General features: G+C 39.2%; 1 protein-coding gene across 1 annotated transcript; it reads right to left on the reverse strand.

The window, feature by feature from the left end:
- LOC121572329 (calpain-2 catalytic subunit-like) lies at positions 1-16738 on the reverse strand. The gene is made up of 21 exons (XM_041884395.2): positions 16412-16738; positions 15801-15870; positions 11792-11910; positions 11424-11557; positions 11051-11219; positions 10464-10547; positions 10127-10212; positions 9967-10035; positions 8901-9061; positions 8208-8377; positions 7754-7765; positions 4808-5019; positions 4592-4628; positions 4157-4222; positions 3934-3991; positions 3238-3302; positions 2869-2937; positions 1539-1617; positions 980-1096; positions 530-588; positions 1-393 (listed from the first exon to the last, which is right to left on the reverse strand). The coding sequence occupies exons 1-21, from the start codon at positions 16646-16648 to the stop codon at positions 370-372; spliced, it is 2097 nt and encodes a 698-aa protein (XP_041740329.2). The 5' UTR covers positions 16649-16738; the 3' UTR covers positions 1-369.
- Between the last annotated feature and the right edge of the window lie 459 nt (positions 16739-17197).

The raw sequence follows: 17197 nt of genomic DNA on the forward strand, positions 1-17197 counted from the left end.
ATTATTATAATATAATATATTTTTATTTAAGCATTTGCATGCAATTACATGTGGACATTCCATAAAACAGGCCAAAATAAAAAGCAATTTCACAATCTCTACAAGGCATATTTGCTAATACAAAAAGTAAACATATTACAGTGGTTGCGAACAAATATATTGTTGTTCCTCTTACAGAATGACATTCACATGAAATCTACCACAGTAATACCATACCACAGTTAGTAATGTCTTACCGAATACACAACACCATTGAATAAAATCCATTCCAAAATGTGATATAAAAATCTAAAAAAAATCCATTAAATAATTAATGTAATACTTGTTTTTTGAACTTGCACATTTTTCTTTGGAATGAACAGGGGTCTTCTAGATCATCGCAAATGTTAGCCACTGTAACAAAAAGAACAGACCATCATATTGCATTAGGCCTACCTGTGTTGTGAATCCAAGCTAATTGCAGTACAATATCCATCATATGCAAGTCAGAGCAGTCTTCATTGTTTCTTTGAATAATTCATTCACTGACCTGATGGAAGTCGAGCTCTATGGAGCCACTGTCATGAGCATCAATCTTCTTAAAGACTCCTGTAGAAAATAGAGTAGTTATCAATTATTTACAGTAAAAACAAACACACATGTTACAGCCCAAATGATGAATTCAGTGCCTAATGTTAGATTTGCTTGATTTTATATAATTTAAAAGTTTTTAAACACTGTTTCTTCATTAGTTTTAAAATGACCACAAACTGGAGTTTGTGTTTCAGCCCAACATCCACTTGGTTTGGAAGAGAACAAACTACGTCATTTGGAGTGAAACAACAGGCTTTGGGTTATGATAGGGTAAAACAGATGTTCATAAGGCAACTGTAAGTTTAATTCCTCAAGAATAAATGGCTATATCATTAACTGAAATGATGACCATTGAACAACAGGAAATCTTATGGATTGGGATTTTGAGAAAGCCAACAATACTCACTGAACATCATATCCAGACGCATAAGGCAGGCTACAAAGTTATCAAAGTCGATGGTCATGTCTGGCTCAGCGTAGCGAGCTATGAGGATCTGATAAATGCTGTTGTTCAAAGTGAAGCCTGAGGAAGGAAAATAAGAGTTTCCTTGTTAGAAACTGAGCAGTGAAGCACTGAGTGCAATGACAGCCTGCATACCTAAGACTTTCTTTCTGTTGCAAACACCTTCAGTTCAGCTCAATTCACCTTACTCCAAACTGCTTCAATGGGTTTTTAATCTGTTATGCACATACATTATTCACTTCTATGACCAATAAGTTTAGGCCTTGCTCAAAGACTCTGTTTCTGGAATTTGAACTCTATGGTTACTAGCACCAGTCCTTTTCCAAATCGGGTGCCTCATTACAATACTATTGATATTTGTCCTTTCCCCTATCTACTTCTACTTAACGGTGAACACTTTCACCAACCCATATCTGTCAGATCAGCGAAATCTCCAAGGAAGCCAAAAAGATAGGCTCAATTAAAAAGTAGTCACAGGATCAGAAAATGCCAAGAGACTCGCCTGCTTCTTTCAGGGCCATACGCATCTCTGGAGTACTCATGGTGCCTGAATTGTCCATGTCATTCTTCTTATAGATACCCTGTAGGAACAAATGGCACATATTACCCAATTCAATATTTTTTTGTTATAACATATGGTCATAACAATGACGTCTTATGCATTACTGCCAGGATAAACATGGCATGCTCCACATTATCAGCATGGGTAAGTACTACATCCACTATTTCCAACTTAATGTAATGTGTAATTGTATACATTGTGCATTGTTCCTAAGTAGTATTTTGTTTGTTTATCTTTTAGTTTTGTTGTAAATGTTTAGTATCTTATGTTCCTTGTGAAGTACTAGTGTAAAAAAATATGAGCCCTTACATTTGTCGTAAAAGATAGTACAGATATGTTCAATGTCGATTAGATTAAGATCACTTTATTGGTCAATTGAACACAAGGTCCGAAATTGGACTTCTGCTTTTAACCCAACCCCTCCGAAAGACACACATACATTCACATACAGGGAGCGATGCAGGGGGGCTGCCACACTGGGCGCCCAGGGAGCTGCTGTCGTTAAGTGCCTTGCTCAAGGGCACACAATGGCATCTAGGATACCCTCTGGTTGCCAGCTCACTTCCAGACAGATTTTTACCGTCGGACATTTACATTTTACATTTACGTCATTTAGCAGACGCTCTTATCCAGAGCGACTTACAAATTGGTGCATTCACCTTATAGCCAGTGGGATAACCACTTTACAATATGTATTTATTTTTTAATTTTTTGGGGGGGGTGGGGTAAGGGGGGGTAAAATGATTACTTTATCCTATCCCAGGTATTCCTTAAAGAGGTGGGGTTTCAAGTGTCTCCGGAAGGTGGTGAGTGACTCCGCTGTCCTGGCGTCGTAAGGGAGCTTGTTCCACCATTGGGGTGCCAGAGCAGCGAACAGTTTTGACTGGGCTGAGCGGGAACTGTGCTTCCGCAGAGGTAGGGGGGCCAGCAGGCCAGAGGTGGATGAACGCAATGCCCTCGTTTGGGTGTAGGGACTGGAACTGGCAACCCTACAGTTGCTGGCTCGCCTCTCTAACTGCTCGGCTACCTGCCGCCGAAACGATGGCCATCTATTTGCAATACATATGAGAGTATTACAGGGGTCAAGACCCTCCGCTTTTCTTTGTGTGACTAATCTAAGATATGCACCTCATCATTGTTTTTGGTTGAGCATGTTCTGTCATACCTGTGGCGCCTGTTGTAGAAATTGCTGGGAACTACCAATAGCAAATAGTAATCAGGGCACCCACATCAGGGTAGAAATTCAAACCCTTCTCGACACATATCTTACCAGGTACTTCTGCACTTTCTTCCACAGAGTAGCGAACTCCCCAAGGCCCAATTTTCCATTTCCACTGTCCTACTGTAGAGTTAAGATTCAAACTTTCAGTACGAGCACACCATATCGAATAATTGGTTGAACATGGAACATAAGGAAATTCGTACCACTGGCAAGCAGATGAAAGCATTACTTTAGTTAATGTGATATAAGTTAGGAGATTGACATACTATAGTGTAGAACAGAGGAGGCTGGTTGGAGGAGCTATAGGAGGATGAGCTCATTGTAATGGATGGAATGGAATAAATGGAACGGTTTCAAACACAGCAAACATATGGAAACCACATTTAGAATGGGAATACTGACGGAAAGAAAGGATACATCCATGAGGTTGACCATGATTCTACAGGTTTCAAGACTGAAGCCATCTGTTTTGATGTCAGTTCCTGCAAAACAACAAAAAGGACTATTGAGGGATATTCCAGAAAAGGGAGATTAATGAGTTAGCCAGCAAATGTTTGTCAGATCTTGAATCAACGCCGCTCCAGATAGAATTTTCAGCTCCAGAGTGAGCTGAAACGATGGCAATGAATCATCCACAAAAAACCTGCCTCATCACAGGTTAGCTCAACTCTATCCTGATTTTGTGGCTACACTCACATGTTCTCAACCAATCAAATCAAATGTCCTACCTCCTCCAAGAATCACGTGGATGAATTTGCTAGTTGTTTGTTGCACTGATACATTTGTACTAGGCCATCAATGAGTGTAACCTAAATAATAAAAGCTTGCATTTGCTTTATTCATCTTTCTGGAATAGCCTTCAGGTCCATCTGATGCTGTGTGCTTTCTAAGTAGGAGGAGTAACAGAGACCATCCCTGAACAGCAAACCTTGGACGATCCAATGTTCCCAACAACACTTTGTCACTCAAGTCAACCGTGCAACTGGGGTGAGCAACAGTTGACTAGATCTCAGGGCGGGTGAAATCACTTGTACAATGGGCTATCCCATAACACTGCATAGCTACATACACTTCACATCTGCCTCAGATCCACAAAACAAAACTTTTGCTTACGTTTGGAGACAATCTTATTCATGATGGTTTTCAGCTCTGCTGCAGAGATCTCCATGTCCTGAAGAAATAAAATAAAAGACAATACATATAAAATACTCAAGAACCCCAAAGAGAAACCTTTTCAAGATGAATGATGTTTAGGTTCACCCTCTAACATCCTTTGTAAGTGGATGAGGTGGTTATGAGGTTGTAATGCACTGATAAAAGTGTCAAAAGAATGTACATCTCCTGCAAGCTTTGTAAACAAGCCTCTAAATCCTGCGTCGACGTCGTCATCAGATACAGTCTCCTAAAAAATAAAATAGTTGATATTAGAACATAATTAGAATGTTTATGGATGTAAAGATATGAGAGCAATACTCACAATAAACCAAGAAACAGAATTCAAACTTTGTTTTACAGTACATAAACGAATAGATATTTACTAGAAATGGCATGGTAAAATGGTAATTACATAGTAATAACCTATGAAGAACATGTTTGTTTCTTTGGGATTCTTCTAAACAAGGACGACTAGGCACTATTAGTTATTGTGTTAAGTATCAGAAAGTACCTTAAGTATTGGTACTACCCAATTTCCTAATAAATACCAGGTAAATACTAGTGGAAACAATACCATAAAATAAAGTGAAACCAAAGCAGTCTGTGCACTACTCACATCATCTAAGTCTGCCTTGACAGGATCGTCACATGGTCTAGATAGCACAACATAAAACAAAACAAAAATGTGATATCTTAGCAGGCAGTAACAAGTCAGACTATCAACACATTACATTTCAGAGGTAATTGTGTGTGCAGGAGTAATTTAATAATTTACTGAATCGGCCCTTGGCCCTGAAAATGTATGAAACCTGAACAAAGGTGAGAGCATTACCGAGTCTCAGTCTGCTTCTCGGAGAAAACGCGGAGGCAGAAGTCGCCATTTAGGTGTGGCTCGAAGGTGGAGGGCACAATGAGGTACTCCCCGGGGGGCATTTTGAAGCGGGTGCTAACCTCCCGAAGGTTGACGAAGGTCTCAGACCGGGCCTTCTGAGCATGTGTCAGGAAATAATTCTTGTCCAGGTGAACCTCTCTCTGGCCATGAAACTGGCAGGAGAATGAACCAATCAGGGAAAGATGCAGGGTGTGTTTTAAGAAACAAACAAACAAAAGGCAGTCATAAAGGTTATTTAAAGTACGGAACAGGTGTTGAAACCAAAATTATTTTCCAATTGTTTCGTTCTGAACAGAAACTATTTTTAAGTTCCATTCCGCTGTTCCCACCAGCAAAATAAAGTTCTGAACCGGTTCGAACCAAAAAGCAGTAACAGTTTATATTGTTCCTTTCTGTTCCTTTTTAAACCTCTGAAAAAAGTTTTACGTTTAGCTTGAAATTACATGATTTTACCAATGGAGCAGGCAAGCTATGTAGATGCATTGGACAGACAAGTGTAATGCAGGGTGCGACATGCGACTGAAATTTTGCGGGTGAGGAGAGCACTGGGCATTAAGCACTGGTCGTCTTATTGTTATGATATGCATTATCTGAATTAGGCCTACAGAATTATACCTACGGAGGAGCGGCTTCTATGAAGGAACTTTGAATGTCTTTGTACTTCAGAGAGTTGGCTTAACTATAACGTTGGACCAGAGCTAGCCCTTGATCATAATTCTCAGTTCCATCACATTACACATAATGCCGCCTAGAGTTTAAGAGCTAGACCAGAGCTAGCTAACATGCTTGTGTATGCAGAGCGGCACTAGAATTAAAATAAAAACACGTCTTACCTTTTTGTAGTTAATAAATCCAATGTGAAATGTGATAACTATAGTATCCTTAACTAGCATTGAAAAAGTAAATCCATTGTTCCCTAATAAAAAATATCTTTCCCTAATTTCGGAATCACGCCTGTAAAGTCAGTAGCTACAGTAGACTATGCATGCTTCAGAGGAAGGGGGGAGTGGCAGGTAGCCTATAGGTGCTTTGATGCATGTTTTTGTGGGACTGGAAAAAAATGCCCGGAACGTAAAATAACATTGTTAACCGGTTCCCATACTTTTAAAATAACGGTTATGTTCCTTAACAGTAGAGCTCACTTTCATTCTCGGTTCTGGTTCTGTTCTTCAAAATTGTTTATTATTTTCCAGTTTTTGGTTCTGTTCCCTGAACCGGTTCCAACCCCTGGTACGGAATACAGTAAAAGGAGGGTACGGTAGCATACAGTGAGGGAAAAAAGTATTTAATCCCCTGTTGATTTTGTACGTTTGCCCACTGACAAAGACATGATCAGTCTATAATTTTAATGGTAGGTTTATTTGAACAGTGAGAGACAGAATAATAAAACAAAAATCCAGAAAAATGCATGTCAAAAATGTTATTAATTGATTTGCATCTCTGCAAAACATGACTTAGTACTTGTAGTTTCTTGTAGTTGGCCACCAGGTTTGCACACTTCTCAGGATGGATTTTGTTCCACTCCTCTTTGCAGATCTTCTCCAAGTCATTAAGGTTTCGAGGCTGACGTTTGGCAACTCAAACCTTCAGCTCCCTCCACAGATTTTCTATGGGATTAAGGTCTGGAGACTGGCTAGGCCACTCCAGGACCTTAATGTGCTTCTTCTTGAGCCACTCTTTTGTTGCCTTGGCCGTGTGTTTTGGGTCATTGTCATGCTGCAATACCCATCCACGACCCATTTTCAATACCCTGGCTGAACGAAGGAGGTTCTCACCCAAGATTTGACGGTACATGGCCCCGTCCATCGTCCCTTTGATGCGGTGAAGTTGTCCTGTCCCCTTAGCAGAAAAACACCCCCAAAGCATAATGTTTCCACCTCCATGTTTGACGGTGGGGATGGTGTTCTTGGGGTCATAGGCAGCATTCCTCCTCCTCCAAACACGGCGAGTTGAGTTGATGCCAAAGAGCTCCATTTTGGTCTCATCTGACCACAACACTTTCACCCAGTTCTCCTCTGAATCATTCAGATGTTCATTGGCAAACTTCAGACGGCCCTGTATATGTGCTTTCTTGAGCAGGGGGACCTTGCGGGCGCTGCAGGATTTCAGTCCTTCACGGCGTAGTGTGTTACCAATTGTTTTCTTGGTGACTATGGTCCCAGCTGCCTTGAGATCATTGACAAGATCCTCCCGTGTAGTTCTGGACTGATTCCTCACCGTTCTCATGATCATTGCAACTCCACGAGGTGAGATCTTGCATGGAGCCCCAGGCCGAGGGAGATTGACAGTTATTTTGTGTTTCTTCCATTTGCGAATAATCGCACCAACTGTTGTCACCTTCTCACCAAGCTGCTTGGCGATGGTCTTGTAGCCCATTCCAGCCTTGTGTAGGTCTACAATCTTGTCCCTGACATCCTTGGAGAGCTCTTTGGTCTTGGCCGTGGTGGAGAGTTTGGAATCTGATTGATTGATTGCTTCTGTGGACAGGTGTCTTATATACAGGTAACAAGATGAGATTAGGAGCACTCCCTTTAAGAGTGTGCTCCTAATCTCAGCTCGTTACCTGTATAAAAGACACCTGGGAGCCAGAAATCTTTCTGATTGAGAGGGGGTCAAATACTTATTTCCCTCATTAAAATGCAAATCAATTTATAACATTTTTGACATGCGTTTTTCTGGATTTTGTTGTTGTTATTCTGTCTCTCACTGTACAAATAAACCTACTATTACAATTATAGACTGATAATTTCTTTGTCAGTGGGCAAACGTACAAAATCAGCAGGGGATCAAATACTTTTTTCCCTCACTGTATGTAAACATATGTAGCAGACCTTTGTTGACTTTTGGTCATTACACACTGCATGGTCGCTTTGGTTAATCCCTCACCTGTGGTGGAACCTAAAACAAAAGAAAAAAACTACATTTTCACCTCATATCAACTAATATCTGTTAATGTGATGCAATTATAATGCATTGTAAGAATTCTGATATGCATATATAGTCTTAGAATCATCTCATAATGACAATGAAATCCTGACTAAATAACAGCTATTTTCAGTCAGTTGGAAAATTGCAGCATCGAAAATAAACAGTTATCCAAATATATAAATCAGCCAACGCCAAAAACAAAACATTTAAATACATTTGAAAAATCAGCCAATGCCAACAGAGCATGTCAGACTCCTTTGAGATTTGAACACCTTGACTATCTAGTTCAATTTGTCCAAATTGTACAAGGAGTATGGGGTATGTGGAATGTTTTGTGAAACTGCTTTGCCCACTAGAACCTACCGCCTTTCCTCAAGCGACACCGCAGGGGGTTGAGAAAGACCTTCCTCACCTCATAGATGGCGAAGCCAATGGTGTGCATGTCCTCGCCTACTTTCCTCAGCCGGCGCCGGTTCTTCTGGATCAGGCCCACCACGAAGCTGCAGCCCACCTCGTTATCGTCAGGGTCATCGTCCTCCTCATCCAGCCTGATCACAAATTGGGGGTTCATCCAGAAGGTGTCTGGAGTTGGGAGGGAGGTAATGGAATAATCTGAAGAGTGTCTTGGATTTTTTAAAGCATGAAATAGTGTGAGTTTACTTTGTTTGAGGAGTGTTAAGCTGAATGAGGTTGAATACAACAGTACACCCAGCAAACCAAGAACATTCCTAGCCAACATTAGCTAACATTCCAATTATTACGTTTTAATTAGGTTTTAAACAAACATTAGCATTATATAATTTCACAAACAACAAAGTGCTATTTTCTACTTTCAAATATCCTTGGAATTATGTGCTAATTTTTTGAAACAGCTACCACTGATTCCACTAAACAAAGACACTGCGTAAACATTGCTATGAGTTTAATATAATTCCAGCTTTGTAAACATTGCTATGAATTTAATATAATTCCAGCTTTTGTACTGGCTTTTGCACTATTGATGAATATCAAATAGATTCCATTGAAATTAATGGTTCTCTGTTCTCTATGTGAAAGTAGAGAGACGAATATGGTCACTTTTGAAGACTTTAGCAATTGTACTCACAGGCGTGGTTCCTGCACCCCCCAGCAGTGGAACCCTTCCTCCAGCTACCATCATAGTTACACACGCTCCAGTGCTTCACAGAGTCATCCGTTAGCGTATCTGGGGTCAGAGTGCAAATCTCTATGCGAGAGTAATGCCGCAGGAACTCTGTAAATGACATCCTGCACATGGGCATGAATGGGTGGAATACTTAGCTGATACAGTTGGTAGGTTAAAGGGGACAGATACACTTTAAAGGTAGGTGCATTTTGTAACTTTCATTTCATTTTCATTTCAGGTACTATGAAAACATTTGGGCAAGAAGCGTAACAAAAAAACAAAAACAGAAAAACTAAACAGAATGCACCTTTCAATGGTCATAACATAAAACCTTTTCAGGCACAATAGTTACTGTTACGTGAACGCATATGACATAACAGGTGTCTAAGGCTTTGGCTACAGCTAGAAAATATTACTTAAAAGAGTTCTTAAGGCTTTGGCTAGATCTAGCATTTTTAGCCTAAGTTTAGCGGACATGAGTCAGGCTCATAGTCTTGTGATGAGGTAGCACCACCTGCAAGCGACTTCAAAATCAATGTCACTGGCCCAAGAGGAAATGTCCTATTGGTCTAGGTCAAGACGTTGGTTTCTCCTGTGAGAGACCAGGGTTCACATCGCGCCCGTGACATAAGGGCGACATTTTCGTAGTGCAAAACCATTGTTCAAAATTAGCATAAACCTTAATATAATTTGGCAGTGTGATTTATTTGGAAACTCTTCTTCAAGAATAAGCGTTAAAAGGAGGCAGTTATCTAAACTCTAGTATTAATCACCTTATAACACACATTGTTGAAAAGTTTGTTACTTGGCATTTGGTGACATAAGTATGAAAAATGTATGCACTCACTAACTGTAAGTCGCTCTGGATAAGAGCGTCTGCTAAATGACTAAAATGTCAATGTAAATAAGATATGTAATGTTTATGACATTATTATGACACTGTTGTGGGGAGCAGCTCAGTGTGTTACCAAAATGTGTTAATATCAGACACATGGTTATCAACTCTAAATAACTAAAATTGTTGTACCAGAATTCTCCATCATCAGCTTTGACATTCTGGCGCTCTGAATCATCCACGGAGTTCCACTCGGAGGAGCTGCAAGGAGGGCAAAGCAGTGAAAGGTCATTTTACTATAAGGTACAAGGAACATTCATTTCTCTGAGCTATTGTTCTGATAAAGGCACACCTGTCACTCCAAGCCCCTGTCCACTCCACTTGACCCCAAGGGTTACGTATTCTGATCAGCTTCTCCTTACGGCCACGATAGGTCACCTAAAACACATGCACTTACACATAAGTACCCTCATGGACCCATGTGGGTGGTGGAATGATTGCATCTTCATAGTCATTATCATTTGGGTGACACTTTACATTAAGTCACCCTTCTGCCATAACCAGAATGTTTATAGTTAGCAGAATGTAACTATTTATATTTTTTTATTCTACAGTGACCAAAATGTTAAAAATTCCACGCATCTACACCATCTACTTTCATTTTGGAAGGCTTTCATTTTGGTTCTCACCTCAACAGCCCCTGTTAGGGAGTAGGCATGCCCTTTCACCAGCTTCTGTCGTGTGACTGCCTCCGAATCAGCGGCACTGGTTATCTGCACCAACACAGGAAAACTGGGATTAGACCAAAGAATTGTAGTGGTGTGAGAAAAAACTTGGAATGAACTATGAACTGAATTGTTACACAAGACCTAGATGTTCATACTGAAAATATTTTAAACTTCAACTCGACCAGGTTACTTCCTACCAAAATACTTTTTCCTTGCCACTGACACGCCTGCTTGGTCTTTTGTCTTTTAGGCTTAGGTCTAGGTTACTGTTATTAAGCATTTTGTAACAAATGTGTTTAAAAAAGCACTGCAGAATTTGATTGATTGATTTGTTTATGTTACACATTTTCCCCTTTCTACTCTACCTCTCGTAATGTATTTCACACATCCATTTTCCATTTCTAAACGCACACACTGTGCAAAGAAAACCTGTATAACCAACACACTATCCAACAGGATAACTTGAAACATATATTTTAACGATGCCTATGGTGACAATTGTGCTGTTAAAATAAACAGCGTGAAAAGGACAGAGAAGAGAGCCTTACGTCAATGGAGCAGCCAAGCAGAGCCCCTGACTCGATTGCCTTCTTAATAATCTGGAACATGTTCGAAGGGGGTTGCCTCAGGTCGTAGTTCTCTGCAATGCCCCCAGTGAAGTCCTCAAAGCCCTCAGTGGTGGAGCCCCCAGACAAGGCCTCGTAGCAGCCATTCACCCTGTGGGCAAGACAGAAAGACTGTGAAATTAAAAATACTAGATCACACAGATGTTTAAAATAGGTCACACAATATTTTCCCTACAGTGCCTAAAGAAAGAATTGTATTCCTAGCATTTGCCATGCAATATTTGCGTTCTGTCAGCATAGATTTTTGACTGCTACACTGGCAATTTATCATTAAGCGCAAGGAATATAGACTCACTTGGCGTAGGCCTTCTCCAGCAGTGCACTCCAGAACTCTGAGCCCTCAGCTGAGTGAACAAACAGCAGCTCTCCATCTTTTGTGGGCAGCCTGTCATCAATGACAACGTCCACCCACTCCCCAAACTGCCAAAACTGTGTAATGGGGGGGAGAGAAATTAATCAATACAATTTCGTACCATAATTTGTCAGTTTAGACCATGTGTATTTTCAACCTATGGATTTAAATGTTTAAAAACTAGTAGCATATTTTGATTACAGTAAAGGTACACATTGTTACCTATTTGTATTTTGGGTGAGTACACATTGATTACAAATTCTACCAAACAAAAGCCTAACATTTGTTCACTTTGTTCACTTTCATTTTACCTGAAAGTGAAAAATTCCAGCGTAACTTTCCCCAAAGCTCTGTCCAATGGGGACCACTCTAGCCATGACATCTTCATTGAGCGTCAAAGAGGCAATGGCAGCCAAAAGCCAACAGTCACCTAAATAAAAAATAAAAAACAAAGAACAGGATCTAAGTTTGTATATTTGGGTTATTTATATAGATTAAGGTTGTGTACTTTTTGGGAATATATGTATTATCATGTTTACCACAAGCAGTGAGTGCACCAAGGTATTGCCCAATGCAAACAAGAGTGCATTGTGACATGTGGCAACACACTGGAAGGATATGTCTGTAGCTAATCTCCTCTCATATACTGTAGGTTTGAATGGGGACAGGGAACAATAAACAGATCTGGTAAGTCCACCCAGACAACAGCGAAAAGCCAACAGTCACTTGACAATATAATAACTGATTCTAAGTGGTTTAACTAGTTGATTCAGGGTTATCTATTATATTTTCAATGCAGTTGTGACATTTGCAATGGTAGGCTAAACATTAACTGGAGACAAACATTTCTGTAAACTAGCGTCCTATCATAAAGTTTGTTATGAGGACATAGGCCATTAAGTTAAATGTTCAAGTTAAGTCAACTGAGGAAATCAAATTAACAAAACTAGGTAACAAAATATTAGTTATATTATACAGTTTTTCTCAATCACGTGCAAGTGTTTTTTTTCCGGAACTGTGGCCAAACGTACCTATAGCAGAACAACAATGATCAAATGCCCAAATTAATTTGCCAAACTTCTGATCACTTTCTTGTCTTTGTATCTGGATTGCATATCTTAGATGCCCTTTTGCAAAACTATAAATATAAATGGAATCAGTTAATACAAAATTCGGTAACACTTTTCTTGACACCTAGCGTCATAACACATTATGATACGGTCATAACCATGACATAATATGTCATAACAGCTGACATAACTTGTCATAACCTGTGATAATATGGTGATAACACTGTCAAGACCCATTTATTTACACCTGTTGTGACATACACTACCGGTCAAAAGTTTTAGAACACCTACTCATTCAAGGGTTTTTCTTTATTTTTACTATTTTCTACATTGTAGAATAATAGTGAAGACATCAAAACTATGAAATAACACATATGGAATCATGTAGTAACCAAAAAAGTGTTAAACAAATCTAAATATATTTTATATTTGAGATTCTTCAAGTAGCCACCCTTTGCCTTGATGACGCTTTGCACACTCTTGGCATTCTCTCAACCAGTTTTGATGTCTTCACTATTATTCTACAATGTAGAAAATAGTAAAAATAAAGAAAACCCCTTGAATGAGTAGGTATTCTAAAACTTTTGACCGGTAGTGTATATTGCGTTATTCTATGGCTGGTTATGACACCTACATTCAAATGTGTTTTTTCCCTGCCAAGAAGTTTCCTTTCGATTGAAAGTTTGTTTCTTCAATTCTGTGTTGTTGTTGTATTGAATTCTTTAAAGTCATGATTTTAAACTTTATGACACTGTCAAGAAGCAGTATGACCATCCTGTGTCACTTTGCTTGGACTAAGAATATACACTTTATGACACTGTCAAGAAGCATTATGACCATCAGAATCATATAAGCCAGATAGGCCTATTACATACATGCCCTTATGTCAGTCATCAGTCAAAAAGAGGGTGTCTTGTCCTGTTCCTGAAATCTGCTCCTGCATTCATCAGCAACAGAGAATTGGGGTAGGTACATCTCTGACATCAATGTGTGAGCAATTATAATGATATTTCAATATGGTCAATTTCAGAAAATGTTATATAACATAAAAATAATGGAATGTTTTGCCTTGTGATGTAGGGTTTGTGGGTTTTGACACTCTTATGTAGGTGTCATAACCAGCCATAAAATAATGCAATACAGGTCTAAATATATGTGTTATTGTTATGACCATATTACGACAGCTGTTATAACATATTATGACATGGTTATGACCATATTATAACGTGTTATGACACTAGGTGTCAAGTAGCCATAAAATAATGCAATATATGTCACAACAGGTCTAAATATATGTGTCATGACATTGTTATGACCATATTACGACAGATTATGACAAGTATGTCAGCTGTTATGACATATTATGACATGGTTATGACCGTATCATAACGTGTTATGACACTAGGTGTCAAGTAAGGTGTTACCCAAAATTCACTGTTAAGTGTTTTGTTCTCCGAATCATCACACGTTTTCATCAGAAGATAAATAAGTCTGAATATGTTCACTGTTTCCAGCCATCATCAGTAAATAATAGTGCACAAAATTCTAAATCACTCCATCAGTTCTATATTTTTACAACATTGCGGACATGCAGAGGTGCAGAGAATAAGGTTGGGTTATTTCTAAGTAACGTTGGGTAAATTCTAAGTCGTCATCTCCAACATTGTGACCTTCCATTACAGCGCTTTGCTTTGGTGTGTGTTGAGGCCTATACATTCATCATATAAGTTGTGTTTCTCCACTGTATTTATATTTCGTTGTTGGGGATTGTCTGCTTGGTGATGGAAAGGCTACAAACCTATAATCAGACCAGCCTCCGTATTAAATACATGGAATTGGATCATGATGATACAGATGAATGAATCCTGCACACAATGTGCTTATTTTCCATTTTCTTATTGATTAGAAACAATATTTGATTTGATGTGTATTAATTTATTTGGTGAAGAATACATAAAAGGACAGTAATTGCCCATAATACTGCACCTTGATTGTTGAATTTCCAATTTTGATAATTAAGTGACTGCAAAGAAAATATATTGATGTAATGGGATTTTTTTTAAGACAGACCAACTTTCTGTTTTGTCAGCTTGACTCAAGAGGTATGCATTGTTGTGTTAATCCTTTTGCAGGCAGTCGTTCTCTTGATGATTGTATTTGTGATTGATTAATGTATTTGCTGTTTTGAGAAGGTAACTACATTAAAAAAATGCATTTTCTGTTTTGCAAAAGGCCACAGTGTATAGTGTACACTGTTTTGAAAATCAACAACATTGTTCCAAAAAACGCTTGTATGCGATTGAGACCATTTTAAATATACAAGTTAATGTAACTTAATATTTCACATCAGCATGGTAACTAAGTTGAAACAGCTAAACAATTTACAGCCTGGTATACATGCTCAGAACATATCAACCTAAAATGAAGCATTATAAATAGGCCTTAAAGATGTCAGTTTACAAAAAACTGGCACACAAATGGCAGTGCCTCTGAATGAATAAAATACTATTCAAACTTCTGCAACCTACTAGTGTCCTGGCTCCTACAAAAGAATGCTTAGCTGTCATGCATGTTTTCACAGTGGTAGCTTTGAACAAAGAGAAACTAGAATTCTGGTGTGGTTTTACAGAGGCACGCACACAAGTGGTGAGTCAGCCTGTGAAAAACAAAAAAAGATTTTCTCCAATTCTGCAAACTAGTTACAACAGGGGAAGGCAGACTGTGTATGTGCGTGTGTGCGTGTGTGCGTGTGCCCACATGCTCATGTGCGTGTGTGTGTCTGTGTGTGGTCTTCACTTCCCACTTGGGCACTGTCTCCTTAAAAGTATATGGTGCCCTTTATTAAACCAGGGACAAACAATGGCCAAGCCCCTTTCTGTGGTATGAGGGTGATATCAAATTTCAGCTGCATTTTTACAAGGCCAAATAAAATGTACCTCTGTGAAGGGCACTTTAATGATCCCTTTTAGATGATTGCCCTTCCTGAATATGTACTAGACAAGGCACAGTTATATGTTTCAGGTGGTTTGTATTATTTATTTGGCAGAAGGCTGGACTCCACGATAAACAGTGCTGGGGAAGGCCATAGAGGGCTTATGCAGTGCATGAAGAATGTAGACGTTTTAAGACATGAGTGTAGGGGCTGTACTAGTCCAATTTGCGTTTTGATGCACTGGGGGCTTTTTCCAAAGGCAGTTTTCCCATAAAAATTGCTTTGCAGTGGAGCCTACAAGAGTGTGAAATAACTTACCTAGAGCTCCTTGACAGATATCTGTTCTGGTGGCTCCTCCAACAATGAACTCTGGACTTGAGCACAACTCCTGAGGATATTATGTCACGTTTAACCATGCATTAACCACAACAGCAGAAAAACAAACAAAGCCTACAGTCTATTCTATGCTTAGGATATCTCATATAAAAGCAAAGGGAAAATTGACAAATCTAGTAAAATTGTCAAATGGTATATTAAGACATTCACAACCTACATAGCATATGAAATATTGTCATGCCGTCGCTATTGCCAAATTCTTTACAATAATTGAAGTGCATAAATCAATGCTTAGCTTGGTTTTATCCTGGCCTCTTGTGGACAATTCTTGTCTCTGCAGCATGAAAAGGCTATTGACGCAGTTGAGTTATTTTGCGTCAAAAGCCCCTCTACTGAATATTTTAGAAAATACTCGCAGAATAGGCTATAGGCAAAATGATGCACGGGGTAGTTTAAAACGCACGGGGCAACAATACGAACGGAGTAAATATGATGGGAAATAGGAAATCCGTATATGTTATAATGTTTTAAATAAACATTTCTAAATAAACTAAAGCATATAACATTAATGGGTGGATTAAAAATAGACTTACTCCTGGTCTTTTCCATTGCACTGCTTTAGTTTTGTACGAGCTTGGTCCAAGTTCATTAAAGCCCAAAGACTCGGGTGCGGCTGGGAAAGTTGGATCCGAGAATAGCCCTCCTCGACTTAAACATTGCGCCCTAAGCGCTTCAAAATCCTGATTGAGATATTTCACGGCATTGGCATTGGTGCCAAATCCTGCAGCCAATGCCCGCTTTTTGGCTAGGTTAGACGCCATTCCAGACATTTTCAGTGAGATGCTGTATAACTTCGCTATCACCAAAAATTTACAGATGTTTCAGTCCCATGGAAAGTTTTGCTGTGACTCTCCGCCCAAAACTTTTACAGGCGTGGCTTGTCAGAAGCAAATGAATGAGTGTTTTCTCAACATCTCTTACGGAAAAAGAAAGTGATCTCCAGACAATGTTCACATCTTTAATTGCACATTAACACATATTTTAAAAATAAATCAACTCAATGCACGTGGATTAACAATTTAGCTCCAAATTCCAAAATCAAACTGCATCAGAGATCTCTACCATTCACTGGGCATTTAACATTAATTGAACGTTCTCTGTAATGTAGCCAACACTGATAGCCTTTCCATTAACAAAGTCAACTAATAATAGTCTAGGCTAATAGTAACTAGTCTACTTTGCATAAAAGGGGTCCCTTTGAAGGACCATCAATGTCACACACACACACACACACACACACACACACACACACACACACACACACACACACACACATACACAGCACTCCTCTTTTGCTGTTGTTGTATGTCAGCTACAAT

The sequence above is a fragment of the Coregonus clupeaformis genome, chromosome 17 (genome assembly GCF_020615455.1).
Source record: "Coregonus clupeaformis isolate EN_2021a chromosome 17, ASM2061545v1, whole genome shotgun sequence".
Lineage (NCBI taxonomy): Eukaryota > Metazoa > Chordata > Actinopteri > Salmoniformes > Salmonidae > Coregonus > Coregonus clupeaformis.

Excerpts from the sequence above, each read along its gene's own strand:
- LOC121572329 (XM_041884395.2), bottom strand. The coding sequence starts at position 16,648 with ATGTCTGGAATGGCGTCTAACCTAGCCAAAAAGCGGGCATTGGCTGCA. Across the intron at positions 11,558-11,791 it reads CTGGAATTTTTCACTTTCAG|TTTTGGCAGTTTGGGGAGTG; the intron begins GTAAAATGAAAG and ends CCCATTACACAG. Across the intron at positions 394-529 it reads TAGAGCTCGACTTCCATCAG|TGGCTAACATTTGCGATGAT; the intron begins GTCAGTGAATGA and ends TTTTTGTTACAG.